Consider the following 15711-nt stretch of genomic DNA (forward strand, 5'->3'; position numbering starts at 1 on the left):
TTCTTGAGTATGTGAAGCATGTTGATTCATGCATTGAAAAAGTCGATTCCCAAGTACAACTAACCTCTTTATTAATTCAATGTAACCGACACAGTTAGTGTTGTAATGTTTCAATATTGTTTAGGCATAATGCACGGTTGACAGGGAAGAATCCATAATCAGGCACCTCCAACTGAAAATAAAAGTTGTACTAATTATTAATAATTCTAACAAGAGACAAAGTGACACTGATATTAATGGTGGTGAAAGGGATGGAGATGTTGGGTTGACGCACATACCAATCATTCTAATCGACCTCACGATTTTGAATGAAGCAAACATCCGGGCTTTTATGTAAATTTAGCTGTGGTCGATTTTTCAGATGTCTAACGTGTTTACGCTACCACATGTGTAACCATGGTGTTTGATAATTTGTTATATAACACGCAATGAGCATTTACAAACCCGTGATGGGTTAGTTTCTACCCCTGTGTTTACGTATCAATATGCCCGCTACAGGATTATCCTCGCAATGTGAGGTATCAGCTGCCAATTATAGTATAGTATAGTGTAGTATATTTTATTTGACTCAAATTAATGAATTGGAAATACATTAACCATGGTCAATAATCATACACACAAAAAAACACAATAACAAGAAATACAGATATAAAAAATAAAATAAAATGTTAAAAACAGATAACACTAACAACTGTTAGGTATTACATTGTAAAATTATGTTAATATAAAATGTAGTTAGCTTATTAGGTTTAATTTTAGCAACGTGGCATTCATTTAATGCAAACACAATTGAGCTTAATTATGACGTGGGGGTTTATACCTACAAATCCCATGTTGCACAACACAATTAGCGCAGTTGCTCGCACTGTAAAATGAATATTATATTTTGGTAAAATGCCAGAAAAAATAAAGAAAATACCACACCAATGAACAGCGATGTATACATCCAACCATCATACCACATGCCTCAAACCCTAAAACGTCTGACAAAATGAAACAAAAGCAAATGACAATAAATATCACGACTAACTACCAATCATTTTGTAACATAATTTTTGGACAATTTGAAAGTTACGCAGTGTTAATAAGTGGAGTCAATTCAGTGCGACCATTAATGTTTTGTCGATGGACAGTGTAAATAGTAATGGTAACGAACAACAGAGCGGGATTACAGGACAGGTTGAGAGTGCCACACAATCTTTGCAGTGTGATCATGAACACGCAATATCATGTACCAAAACCTGGATCGACGACACACAGAAAACTACGAATTTGGACAGAAAGCAATATATTAGATGAGCACGAAACTTTTAGGCACCTGTGAAAGTGACCATGTGATTATTGGAAACTACCGTAGTTAAGGTGGGTTACCTGAATCTAACATTAGTTCATAGGACAGAAGATGACCAACAAGAGACAGACATATCGTGCTCATGGTGCAAAAGAAATAACAGAAATAGAATAGAACATTAAAAAATTAAGACATCATGATATCGGACACCAGCCACCATGAAGTAAGGAGAAAACTGTCACAACTGTATCAACATACTTGCATCACAACAAGTAATTAAAAGCAATAGCACATCCTATGAAAAAGAAGACGGACCTCACAACGCTGTCATTTGTTTTCTAAAACAACGTTGAGGACACTCGAAAATTATTAGCAGTTAGTTATTTATTTAATTAAATGCGTGAACGTTGACCAAACGAAGAAACATTTTTATGTACAAACATTGTGAGTGACCATCGTGGACGTGAAAAATATCTAATTACAGATTAAGGATATTGGATACAAGTTGTCTAGATTACAGTGAATCGTCGAGGTAATTGTCCGTTGCAGTTTCGAATTTCCATCTACATTACATTAATATAATAATCCAACTACTATCTAACTAATCTATCTACGTTTTAAAAAAATATAAAACGCTTACCATGTTCAAAACGTGGAGTTCCAATGCAGTTAGGTCGTTGGTGGCAGTTTCGTTCAGGTGAATGAAGAAGAAGAGATAAGACCAAACATTGTGTTCCAATTTTACATGTTGTCGGAATCCGTTTCCGTGGTTTTCAAAATCATAACTTTTTCGACCACAAATAAAACACAGAGTCCGCATATCTTCATCTGTTCGCCACTAAAAATATGGATTTAAAACAATACTACGTCAACTGACATTAGTCTGATGGACAATAACTACTGCATCTGTTTAAAATGTATTGAATTCATAAAAAGTAATACGAAAATAATATAGTGTTAGGGTTAAAATAAAGGGAAAAAGTGGTAAAAATATATCTGTGATGCTATTATATCAACCTATATGTTATCTGAAAACTTAAATAGAGGTCGTTCTTACCTTAGAATCTCTGAGTTCTGAGAATGTATCAACAATGATACCAAACACAATATTCAATCCAATAAGCACGACTACTATATAAAATGACACATCAAATATTGAACGTGTGGTGAAGGTTGGAAAGTCGGTGCTCGCAGGAATTCCTATGCTCTAGTTAAGCAAACATCAAAACAAAAATGCATCACTATTGTTAACCCAATATTGTTAATTTATGAAATTTCACATTGTTTACTCTTATAATGCTTACAATATAACAAACTTGCATTTGACACAAAAAATTCTTACGACTGGCACGCACGTACTTATTGTATATAAAGTCACATCTTTTCCCAATTACTCACCTCGTGAAACGATTCAAGAAGACCATATCGGGCTGTGGATATAAAACACTCAAACGTGGTGTTGCAGAAAAACATTTCAGTCTCTTCATCATTTATATCATAGCGGAAAAAACCAAACGCTGCTATGGAGTAGATGTATATGACTATGATGCCAAGCAAGAAGACGTACAGTAGTGACTTGCCTGTAAATTAGAGAAACACATTGTAAAATATGCATTAAATGGCTACTTTCAAATAGTTTACAAACACATTTGCCATAAATACATTGTCGTGTGCAGTGTTTCAATAAAAATCTATAACGCAATGTTTCGTCACAGCTTTTTATAGTACTAATTTAGTAATATTTCTATTACTGGCAAAATATATCATTGGCATAATCTTTTAGTTTTTTTAGAAAAATAAAAACAAAATTTAGTCTTAAACAGCGCGTTCCATCAATAAATTTGAAAATGTCCCTTCTTGGCAATATTTTAAATACACATTGCCCATATGACAACCGATTTTATCCTAAAATCTAATCGAACTGTTTTTTGACGCATTGGCCAAGAACGTTTTTAATTGACTGAGGTTATGAATACACATAGAAGACATTGGATGCATATCTCAGAAATCGGTTAATGGGTTGGTATCTATATCAAAGATATATTGTATGGCAATTCGTTACAACGTGTTGTATTATCAATAAAAAACATTCAAAGAATTCGCAATCGAACCCAAACCTTGTAACCTATTATATTATTAGACGTTTGGATACTTTTTTGTCATTTAAGAGTTTTCCTAAAGACGTACAAATCAAATATGTATATATTAGATCAGCAATATTTAATAACGTCCAGTTATCTCCATATGGGACAACACTGATAACAAAGACATCATCTTACATAAAGTGACTTACCGTTGAGTGTGACAGCCAATAATACCCTTTTTAAAAGCTGATTCATAACCACAATGTGAAGCAAATGGAAACAAAAGAAGTATCCATAAAATATAGTACCACATATGGAAAAAACGAAGAAAACCTGTGCAAAAATAAAACACACACACAAACTTATTATACTCGACGGACATGTAATAGTAAACGGATATTCCACTATTGTTAATTATTCTATATATGCATATTAATATTCAATTAATAATATGAATGATATCAATATGTCCCATGATATATATTACATGCCGTCAGCTGAATGCAATCTGTTACCCCTGTGATTAAACGTATTAAAGTGACATGCTAAAATGCAATATGAAAATTAGTATTATCAGAATAATCATGGACGGAGCTGAAACTTACAATGTAATAAAATGTGATTTGACTGAAGAATTTTGCATCCAAATATGACTGTCTCACCCTACTGACTTCCTGTCCAATTAGACTCCTATGTGAATTAAAATATTTAAAAAAGTGTGAAAGATTAATATATTGCTTCTACCAGAATAAATACATCATAAGAAAAAGATGATCTTATAATAATTTATTTGGTTATGTTATGCAGAAAATGAGATGTGAACTTTGCAGACTGTGTTAATGTCACCACATATAAGGTGATCATGCAAAGAAAATACAACACTAGCATACTTGTCTTCAAAAGTAGAATTATAGTGAATGAGGTACAATGTATCTCACATCGTACAAACCTGAAATCGTTTTGTATATCAGTTCCACTCGGTAATCTTGGACGATTAGACAGGAAAAAGCTTACAAGTAGGCAAGCAGATAACACATTATGTAAGCCGAAAAGTATATAGAGTATTGCACCCCAGTATGACGCAGTTAATATAGGTTTGACTCTGTGAAAACAAGGCATAGTATTATGTTACAAGTACTAATAATCTTGTCCGTCCTTTCGGCTTCGGATTTGGTGATTTACTATTTATTCAGTGTCAAAAATAAAATATTTCCTTTACACAATTATTCACTTGTATAATAAATATTTATGACCATAAATTAAAAGATGAATTATGTGTATTTAGAATTGAAGTAACAATAATAAGACTTACTGATGATCGTCTGGTGGGGCAACCCATGTAGCGAGAATGATGATATTTATTGTAAACGATAGTAATAACAAAGCCCAGTTCCATAAAGGTCTATGAATTGAAAATATGTGGAGCTGCAAGTAAATCTATATTACACTGATTACTACCAAATAATAAATAAGTAGCATATATCGCGCAAGCAAATTGTCATACAATAATATTATAACTTGTCAGATACGTTTACATTTATAGAATGTATGTTTGTGTTTTTGCGCTGTTGGGGAAAACAAAATAATGAAATTCTGATTATATCGGATACGAACAATGAGAATATGATGGATATATTGGTGTGTTTTTTACTCACGTTAAAAGTATAAAAAATTTGGCTGGTCTGTACGATAACACTTTGTTTTGATAATTGATGTCTTTCACGATATCTTGTGACCAATGAACAAAATCTTGAATCTTTTCAATTTGTGATTCTCGTTTTATGTTCCATTTCATTTTCTCCTTCACTTCAGTTCTCAGAAGATTCTAAATAGAACATTGACATAAAATGAGTGTAAAAATGCTAATCCTGTTTAAATATTTGTCATTACCAGTAGATGACTATTATGACAATGTAAATACATTTACACCTACAACTCATATAACTCAATATCTTGCCAATTATCGTCATGAACATGAAATGTGAAAGGTCAAACTACCAGCGCCTTCAATGCATGCTATATAGCTCCGGAATGCCATACATACTTTATAATTCAAGACTTTGTCACCGGATACAGGATTTAAAAAATATACTGAAAAACAGTATATTTTGAATGTAAATACTGTCACTTGTTCATGACTTACAGTATCCTTAACTCTGAAGTGTACTTTCTGGACATCACCGTTTCTCAGTATTTCAACTGACATCGAATTAGCTTCATAAAAGTTCCACGCTCTAATAACTTCTTGATTATGCGTATTCATTGTTGGACTATGTTCATCATCGGTATCTTTTAATTCATGTAAAATATATCCTATGAAAATAATTCATAAATAAACAAATGAATAATAAAATAGCAGTTTTTAAATGTGATAAAATGGATAATAATAATAATAATAATAATAATAATAATAATAATAATAATAATAATAGACTCTGAAAAATGTTCTTACTTTCTTTACTGATAGTGGCATCAATATCCTGTAGTCTCATTAGAATGTGAAAATATGCAAATCCTATTTGTGTATAACAGTTTTTGTCGCTTTCATTTGTATTTACCTGCAACAGAGAGTAAGATTGATTTTATGTTTTTTTAATCATACAAATTGTTTTAAGTTAATCTATTTGCAATAAAATAATTTTTGTTTTAATTATGGTGCTCACTATATTCTAAAAGAAAACATTTTTGTAGTTTTGCAGGTGTAAGTCAACAATTTATCGTTGAAATACTTCTGCAAGTGCACAAAAATTAATCTATGCTAAATAAAACTTGGGCATGAGTATTGCCATGATCTTCACCATCAAAATGGTTGTTGATATAAGTAATATAATTATAAATGCATTTGAATGCTTAACCACCACGTTATCATCGCTCATATGTCATATGCTGCATTTGCTCTACATAAACTTTAGCATACAAAATGTTGACTTACAGCGAAAGATTTCTTGTAATAATCCACCATTATTTCATGTATTACATCATTGTCTATTTTGTCCATGATTTCATTCGCAAATTCCGACCCTTCACGACTTTGTTCTTCTATCATCGACATAACGAGATTAGCCATAACTAATTTAAGTTCATGTATCTAAATTGAAACAAGTTACTGATACTGTATCTACCTCAAACAGTTGTCTTGACTTCTTGACTAAAATTGTAAAAGTTGTGTTAAGTTTACTTTTACAGGTCAAACGGTCAAAAAATGAATCAGTAAACAGGAACATATCGGTCCTGGGACCAAACGCCCCTAGTGTATTTGTCACTAGCCGTCTTCTACACTATTTGTTGGGACGTTTTAAAAGTAGTACAAAGGACTGGCAGTGTCTAATAAATAAGAGCGATATTGACCCCCTGATCCATGTAGTTTATGTTGTCATTAGCACTATTTGTCAGTAAATAGTAACCCAAATGAGGTAAGACATAAGTGTCAGCACTTGAAAAATGCGAATCTAGAGAGCAAAGTAGTGGGAAAGTGGTGCAAAGTGTTAAACTAGAGTGCCAAGTAGTGAAATAATGATGCAAAGTGTGAAACTGGAGTGCAAAGTAGTGAAATAGTGATGCAAAGTATAAAACCAGAGTGCAAGGTAGTGAAATAGTGGTGAAAAGTGTGAAACTAGAGGGCAAAGTAGTGGAATAGTGGTGCAAAGTGTGAAACTAGAGTGCAAAGTAGTGAAATAGTGATGCAAAGTGTTAAACTAAAGTCCAAAGTAGTGAAATAGTGATGCAAAGTGTGAAACTAGAGTGCAAAGTAGTGAAATAGTGATGCAAAGTGTGAAACTAGAGTGCAAAGTAGTGGAATAGTGGTGCAAAGTGTTAAACTAGAGTGCAAAGTAGTGAAATAGTGGTGCAAAGTGTGAAACTAGAGTGCAAAGTAGTGGAATAGTGGTGCAAAGTGTGAAACTAGAGTCCAAAGTAGTGAAATAGTGATGCAAAGTGTGAAACTAGAGTGCAAAGTAGTGAAATAGTGATGCAAAGTGTGAAACTAGAGTGCAAAGTAGTGGAATAGTGGTGCAAAGTTTGAAACCAGAGTGCAAAGTAGTGAAATAGTGATGCAAAGTGTGAAACTAGAGTGCAAAGTAGTGGAATAGTGGTGCAAAGTGTAAACTAGGGTGCAAAGTAGTGGAAGAGTGGTGCAAAGTGTGAAACTAGAGTGCAAAGTAGTGAAATAGTGATGCAAAGTGTGAAACTAGAGTGCAAAGTAGTGGAATAGTGGTGCAAAGTTTGAAACCAGAGTGCAAAGTAGTGAAATAGTGATGCAAAGTGTGAAACTAGAGTGCAAAGTAGTGAAATAGTGATGCAAAGTGTGAAACTAGAGTGCAAAGTAGTGAAATAGTGATGCAAAATGTGAAACTAGAGTGCAAAGTAGTGGAATAGTGGTGCAAAGTTTGAAACCAGAGTGCAAAGTAGTGAAATAGTGATGCACAGTGTGAAACTAGAGTGCAAAGTGGTGCAAAATGTAAACTAGTCTGCAAAGTAATGTATAAGTGGTGCAAAGTGTGAAACTAGAGTGCAAAGTAGTGAAATAGTGATGCAAAGTGTGAAACTAGAGTGCAAAGTATTGGAATAGTGGTGCAAAGTGTTAAACTAGAGTGCAAAGTAGTGAAATAGTGATGCAAAGTGTGAAACTAGAGTGCAAAGTAGTGAATTAGTAGTGAAAAGTGTGAAACTAGAGTGCAAAGTAGTGGAATAGTGGTGCAAAGTGTGAAAATAAAGTGCAAAGTAGTGAAATAGTGATGCAAAGTGTTAAACTAGAGTCCAAAGTAGTGAAATAGTAATGCAAAGTGTTCATCTAAAGTGCACAGTACTGGGAAAGTGGTGCAAAGTGCGAATCTGGAGGGCAAAGTAGTAGCAAAGTGTGCTACAAACATTTTACAGCAGGGACGACCAAATTTTCGGGTTAATTTATGGTGTAATATTTCACTACTGAATATGCTCTATAGTTTGAAAAGTAGGTTTGGCATTCCAATTTCTTTCTGCAAACTTGAAACGGACAATGCAAACACATACACATAAGTGTATCATGTTTTTAGCTGCGTTCAACAAACGCATAGTTCATTTTTTCTTTTACTGCGAGATCCTTCGTTATTCATAAAATCGAATGTAAAAACATAACAAGGTCATAGCGTCATAGCTGTGTTAAAACAACGCGTGGAATTCGTCAAAATATTCTTGGGGTAATTCTATTCTTATTAACGTGCTATGTATTTTTTATGATAGTTGATGTTTATGAAGTGAAGATATTTCAGCGCCATATTCCTCTCAGAATAGTATGTTTTTCGACAGTTAAATATATATATATAAAGAATGGAAAATCAAATCATTCGATTTTGCGACAGATGTTGGAACTGCACTAGAACACACAGAAACTCACATATTGGTGATAATGATGAGGAAGTGATATAACAAAACATTCAGTAAAATGATAATGAGTGCACAAACTGAGAGGACCATACCAGTTGTTTGTGTTCTGATATCCTATTCTCTATGTTTGTATCTCGCAGAATAAAGTTGATAAGTTCTATAATCTTGTTATCAAACATCACCATTGAGTTGGCAAGATTACCCTACAAAACAAAACGTGGTTATATATGTGGTCACAGAGCAGTTAAATAACATCGTTAAGAAACACGAATGTATGGCTACTAAGTATATAATTCCGTTGTGTAACTCACCGATGCAAACTCATTAAGTGTTGTGAATAGTTCTACAAGAAGTGCAATATTTGTGTCATCAAAATTAGCATATAGTATGTTCAGGAACATTGTTGTTTCTGCCACTATGTTAACACTAGTCATGTTATCGGGTTGATCTCTCAGATAGTTCTAAAATATAAAAACAAATGTTATCTAAATGAATGTGAACGCGACATCGTACTACAATACGTACATTTATTTTTGTTATGGATGTGACTATATAAACATTAATTACCTGTTTATTCTGTACAACCATGCATATAAGTATATAAGTATGAGATGTTTACATACCAAGAATTTAAATGTACACATGTGTCTTGCACCATCGTCCTGCAATGCATGACTCACTGTTAACCATGTCGGTACGAATTGATAATAATATAACGAATACTGCGGTAACTATACCTGTAAGCCTGTATGCTGTCCGTCGCACATTTGCCCTAGAGTTCTGAAGAGTAGTTCAATTAGGCCATCTTTTTTGAAATAATTCATTTTTTCTCGTTTTGGCTGATTCTGTATATAAAACAGTAAAACAGCATTAGACAGTGATTCAATACACATAAATTTGAAGTGATTTTAAATAGTGCAGTGAGTGTACAAGTACGCATTACATGTTATTTACAAACATTGAATTTGTTCTATATATATAATTTTTATATAGCAGAAATTACCGTGTCAAGCTATGGCCCTGACTACAACTAATAACCAGAAATATGAACAGGAAGAAGGATTTTGTTTACCATACCCACATTACCTTTTCATCACCGATATCTGGAGATACTTCGCTACTGTTAATTGTATCCATTTTCATTGCATTTCCTTCTGTGCTGTTCTGCGAGATTCGAAGACCATTAGCTGGTTTATCAGTTGAATTCTATAAATAAATAATTTACATACATAGCGTATACATTATGTATTGTGAAGTATAATCCAAATTCATAGAGTAACCGTAGTCAGGTGTAATATTCATATCGTGAATTCCTTTGAAATCTTATTCGGATTATCTGTAACTAAACACATATTCACATCTGAATCCCCACAATACTTGATATGGATAGTTTTGACTTGAATGTTCTGCCGTACGTAAAAGCTAAATAACATTCTCAGAGCAAATCCACTATGTATCCCTATATTAAAATACAAATATTCAACTATGGGACGTATTTCATGACATGGGAGATATGAATTTTCTTGAGATACATGTATGTTTTAAACTATCAGCTCGGTCAAATTTGGGAAATTGTCAGTTATCCATTTGAGTTTTATGATCATTTTGTAACGCTATTGAATCACTTTCATATATGCGTGAGTTCGCACCGAATTACCGTGATACACACAGGTACACATACATGCTTGTTCACAGCAATAAACTACATGGATATGCATGTGCACTGCTTATGTTTATGGCAAGAAACTAAAATATGTATATTTTGTATACAAGCTGAGCTGACATGTTCACAAACCATCGTTATTATATATATAATCCACTCAGTTGCCTGAGTGCGAGCTCATCTTATAGCCTATGGTTTGTAGATAAGATAATGACTGATAAAATCCGAAACTGTCCGTGTTATTACTACTAAAAGAAGACATGGTTCATGTACAAGTGAGGCAAGCTGAATTCGAACTTGGCTGACACCCCAAACTAGATAATGATTTATCCAATTTTGACAATGATCTGATAACAATGACAAATGCTTGACATAGTGTAATATAGCAACATACTTTCTGTTTGAGTCAATCTCAACAACAAAAACAACGGGAATATACGTTACCTTTCACCTATGTTAACACGCGAAAATTAAAAACGAAACGATAATTACTCACTTAACCTTGCTATAAACATAATACATTATAGTACATACCGTAATAGATGTTGCTGTATTCGATTGCATTCTCAAATCCTCTTCCATTTTATTTCGCGCCTCAAGTTGACTGAAGAGTGCACGTCTGGACAAAACAATGTGTATTATTATTAATAGTAACATTGCGTCACGCCTGTGTGTCGACACTTGGCATATCGCTGTTACTGGTATTTACATGACACTCAGACTATATATATACTGCGTACAGTTAGTAACTGTGAAACATTAACTCCACTGATCGGTATCGCCGAGATGTAATCAAATTAAAGTGAAGGTGCCCAATACACCTGGTAAATAATCTCATGAAAATGTATAAAAACGTAACAAGAACAATCTCAACTATTAATCGGGTGTTTTACGTTATCGCTCACACACACATATTGGTATACATACTTTTCTTTAATTGATATTTTAGATATATGCATTAAGTTCCTGGCCGCCATAAAAAAATGTTCTTCTCTTGAACGTCGAAAATAATTCTCAAGGCTGGTCTATAAAAGAAAATACAACCATATAATACAATACTATACACACAATCTACCCCCTCCAAATTGAAAGGCACTCGATTCAAAGGATGTGCAAATTGCTAATCAATCACTTTCACACCATAGCCTAGAACTGCATTTTTTTCTGACAAAAGTAAATTAACAACTATATAAGTTTGTGAGTAAAGTAAAGTACGGTACATTACGGAACAGTAAAATACGTACGAAAGAGTAAAGCACGGCACAGTAAAGCACAGCACAGTAAAGCACAGTACATTACGGAACAGTAAAGTTCGGTACATTACGGAAAAGTAAAGCACAGTACGTACGGTACAGTAAAAACACGGTGCATTACGGAACAGTAAAGTTCGGTACATTACGGAAAAGTAAAACACAGTACGTACGGCACAGTAAAGTACGGTACATTACGGAACAGTAACGTACGGTACATTACGGTACAGTAAAGTACTGTACATTAGGACACAGTAAAGTATGGTACATTAGGATACAGTAAAGTACGGTACATTACGGAACATTCAAGTACGGTACATTAGGATACAGTAATGTATGGTACATTAGGATACAGTAAAGTACGATAGATTAGGATACAGTAAAGTATAGTACATTAGGATGCAGTAAAGTACGGTACATTGGATAAGGTTTAATACCTGTAAGCCGTGGGTGCCAACTTACCATGTAATAAGTTTGGTTGACGTCAGTACAGGAATACGGTCGTAAAATTCCTGCACAAACAGATCCGCATAGGTTGACAATATTTTATGTAAATATGTATATATATGTTTTAGTTTCCCTCAGCATCTGGCAGGGGGGATCGTAACCTCCGGTAGTGAGAACCAGTGTGACTGGCCTGCCCACAGAATGCTAAGGTTTTCATAGTAAAATTTATCAGTCACATCCGTTAATGTAATTTCGTTTTATTTATCCGTAAATCAAAAATCACATGAGGATACAGTAAAGTACGGTACATTACGGTACAGTAAAGTACGGTACATTATGATACAGTGAAGTACGGTACAGTAAAGTACGGTACATTAGGGTACAGTAGAACATGGTACATTACAGAACAGTAAAGCACGTTACATTAGGAACCAGCAAAGCACAGTAAAGTACGGTACATTAGAACACAGTAAATCACAATACAGTAAGGCACAGTAAATCACAGTATATTACGAACCAGTAAATCACAGTACATTACAAACCAGTAAATCACAGTACAATGCAAATAATGAAGTTGATAAATTACCTGAACTTGTACGTTGCCATTGAACAACATAGCTGAAAGAAAAGCTAACACCTCGTGTGACAATCTTTCACGCGTTCTTCCCAGTAATGGCAGGATTTGTAACATGGCGCCATGATTATCTAACTCATTTTGAACAGATTCGATCTTCATTAGTCGACTGAAAAAGAGTGTGCAATTAATCGATGTGTTGTATTGCTGTCCATATGTACAGCAGTTCAATTACACTATACCTTATGCGACATAGATGTAGTGAGTAGCACATGGGCGGGACATAAAAAAGATGTGATTTGTGATTATACTTTTAGATGCAACGCTTGAAAAATAAAAAGAATGACTTGTATATATATCACCTACTCTGTGTGTTTTTTAGGATTTTCCTTCCAGTTATGCGGTAACTGACGTTCCTCGTTGTGGATCATCGCTCTAAGTATCTATAACAAAATATACTCAGATAAAACCATGCAATAAAGAATTTTCGTTTTCGACATTGTACATTTTGTGTGCATTAAAATCATATTTATTAAATTTATTGTTCATAAATGAGTTGTGAACACACTATGTATTTCGTAATTTCATTTAGCTTCTCTTAGTCATAATTCAAGATAAAATGAAAGGTAAAAATAATAAAGAGAATATAGCATATTATCTTTTTTTTCTGTTATATTCTTCTGTAATCGCTAATTGTTTTGCATATGGAATACATTCTTTATGAATTATTCTTAGTGTATTACTAGAATTCTTTTGTCAAAATACGTTGTTTTCAGGGTCCCCGCAAAAAAACGACAGAATTTTACAATGTCTTCAGTGTAATAAATATAAAAAATAATGAGGCATAGACTACCAAATATGCATACAAATAATTGAATTTACCTGTAAGCTTTTGATATCCAATGCTTCCTGTTTCAGTCTCTCTTGTTCTGTTGATTTGGGATTGTTACAAGAAATCCTGACAGAAAACAAGAACATATACGGGCATTTACTATATAACTACTAGAAAAACGTAGCTGGGCCATAGAAACAAGTAAAATAAATTAATATCATTACAAAATTGCCGTAATTTAAATATTGTTTCTTACATGAGCCCTTCCATTAGTTTTTTTGCTCTTTGGTATTTGGGTTTTCTACTTTTATTTTTCAAGGCAGAGTGTGCTAAACTATTATCTGAAGTTGTTTTGTGCATGAAGCACTGAATATGTTCCTGGAATTCCGCCCCAAGTGGCAGCTCTTCTTCGCCACCTTTGTCATATTCTATAAATATAAACAAAACAAATGTAGTCAATGCTGGGCATTCCTTCATCATATTATTGAGTATTTAGAGAAAAGAATAAATCTGAATAATCTGTATTCGTAACGGTCTAGAGGAAATTCAATCCAAATACACGACTATGAACAAATGTAACTTCAATTGTTTGTCCCACGTGTAATTCATTATGAAGCTTTAATGTACTAATAATACAATATTGAATTTTTGATTCAATTATGTTTGATTTTCATACAACTAGATGGTTCGACCAGTGAAAACTAAGTGAAGTTTGGACAGCTTAAAACGTGATACTTGACATTTTGTTACTGAAGGCTATGTACCGAATTGAATGTGTAAAATAAACCATGCCGTGCGCTGGTGTTGGAATATTTGATAAAAAGACGAGTTATTTTGATAAATGTCAAAAACATTTATGAACAAACTGGTGATTGAACGATATCACTGTATATTATATTATATTCAATTTCTCGATTAGAGTTAATTTGATGTTTACTCAATTGTGACCCAGAATGATGAATGGCGGGTGACACGTGTAAAGCATGGTAAGTTTATTCATTTCACAACACATTCATTGTTGAGTCTATGTAAAAAAAAAATTACCGATCTGATCACATTTTTTAAAGATATGATGCACTGGGATTAAACCGTTGTGAGACAGGTTAGTTTTACCCTACTGAACATATTTGGAACATATTTAATATCTATCCTTCTCTCACCTCTTGTGTTATTGTTATTTGTTTTCAATTGTGCATCCACTGTATTTTCACCAATGTAGCTTAACCTTAGGTTATTAGCGTAGTCATTCAAACAGTGATTGATATGTTCTTCTTCCCTGTACGTGTCTTGGTATTTCTAGAGGCAGATAATATAATGAATTAACTCAAACATTGATAAATCCCATTATAGAAATGCATTATTGTCATTGATAGATGACGAGTTGTTAAAAGACAGAATGTGGTGCAGTTCAATCTGATTAAAATCTGATAATATTATACGGCGTGAATTTATTTGTGTTATAATTTGCGCGATTACCACACACAGCAAATACATACCAAATTCAATAAGTGTATGGTAAACATGAATATTGAGAACATATTTTTGTTTAAATGAGAAAAAAATAAGCCTAAACTACGATTTTATTTTAATCAGATTGGGTTTAGTTGAGACAATTATTCAAAGCAATCATCTGCGCATGCGTGTCGTTGTTTACAAACATGCCTCTACCCAATTCCCTTTGCGTTTTTGCCGTACGTTGTTATCGCCGCCTAGACTCAATTCCCGCGTGATGTGCAAGTGGCGATCCCTCCTCTTCTATGAAAAATCTTCAGTTATTAAAATGAAAATAGAAGGGAATCTTGATAACATTATACTTAACAATATACCATTGCGACAATACTCAAACTAGTCATGTTCATTATGTTCTACAAATGCGTTACAAAAAATCGTCATTTATGACAAATGATTGTTAAGACGAATATTTAAATTCACTATGACAAAATGAATAGGATAGTGTACATATTTATTACCTGCTGAGCCACGCTCCTCGTATCGAATGTTTGATTTGCATATCTAGCTAATTCCCCTTTCACCTTGAATCAGATAAAAAATTACATATTTTAAAGTTTGGTTTAAATGATTTATTACAAGTGGCCTTTAAAGCAATGGCGACAACAGATAGATATGTCGAAAGAGAACAAAATCGTTGAAGATTCAGTAGGCCACGATCGACCGACACCTACAGAATTGCATACAGCCTGACGACAGT

At 33.5% G+C, this 15711-nt stretch overlaps 1 protein-coding gene across 1 annotated transcript in view; it reads right to left on the reverse strand.

The window, feature by feature from the left end:
- Window positions 1-94: 94 nt before the first annotated feature.
- Window positions 95-15711, reverse strand: part of LOC100375251 (inositol 1,4,5-trisphosphate-gated calcium channel ITPR1-like) — a 39283-nt gene continuing 23666 nt past the window's right edge. Inside the window, exons 41-64 of the mRNA XM_078006026.2 lie at window positions 15473-15535; window positions 14663-14798; window positions 13759-13930; window positions 13553-13628; window positions 13037-13113; window positions 12683-12839; window positions 11327-11424; window positions 10934-11018; window positions 9823-9942; window positions 9474-9581; window positions 9048-9197; window positions 8829-8939; window positions 6308-6463; window positions 5828-5933; window positions 5519-5688; window positions 5031-5200; window positions 4688-4777; window positions 4325-4477; window positions 3981-4065; window positions 3585-3708; window positions 2690-2871; window positions 2349-2498; window positions 1932-2129; window positions 95-172 (exon numbers count right to left, since the gene is read on the reverse strand). Of these exons, the coding sequence (XP_077862152.2) occupies window positions 95-172; window positions 1932-2129; window positions 2349-2498; window positions 2690-2871; window positions 3585-3708; window positions 3981-4065; window positions 4325-4477; window positions 4688-4777; window positions 5031-5200; window positions 5519-5688; window positions 5828-5933; window positions 6308-6463; window positions 8829-8939; window positions 9048-9197; window positions 9474-9581; window positions 9823-9942; window positions 10934-11018; window positions 11327-11424; window positions 12683-12839; window positions 13037-13113; window positions 13553-13628; window positions 13759-13930; window positions 14663-14798; window positions 15473-15535 (3015 nt within the window). The remainder of the gene's footprint in view (window positions 173-1931; window positions 2130-2348; window positions 2499-2689; window positions 2872-3584; window positions 3709-3980; window positions 4066-4324; window positions 4478-4687; window positions 4778-5030; window positions 5201-5518; window positions 5689-5827; window positions 5934-6307; window positions 6464-8828; window positions 8940-9047; window positions 9198-9473; window positions 9582-9822; window positions 9943-10933; window positions 11019-11326; window positions 11425-12682; window positions 12840-13036; window positions 13114-13552; window positions 13629-13758; window positions 13931-14662; window positions 14799-15472; window positions 15536-15711) is intronic.

The sequence above is a fragment of the Saccoglossus kowalevskii genome, chromosome 1, assembly GCF_978046115.1.
Source record: "Saccoglossus kowalevskii chromosome 1, keSacKowa6.1, whole genome shotgun sequence".
Lineage (NCBI taxonomy): Eukaryota > Metazoa > Hemichordata > Enteropneusta > Harrimaniidae > Saccoglossus > Saccoglossus kowalevskii.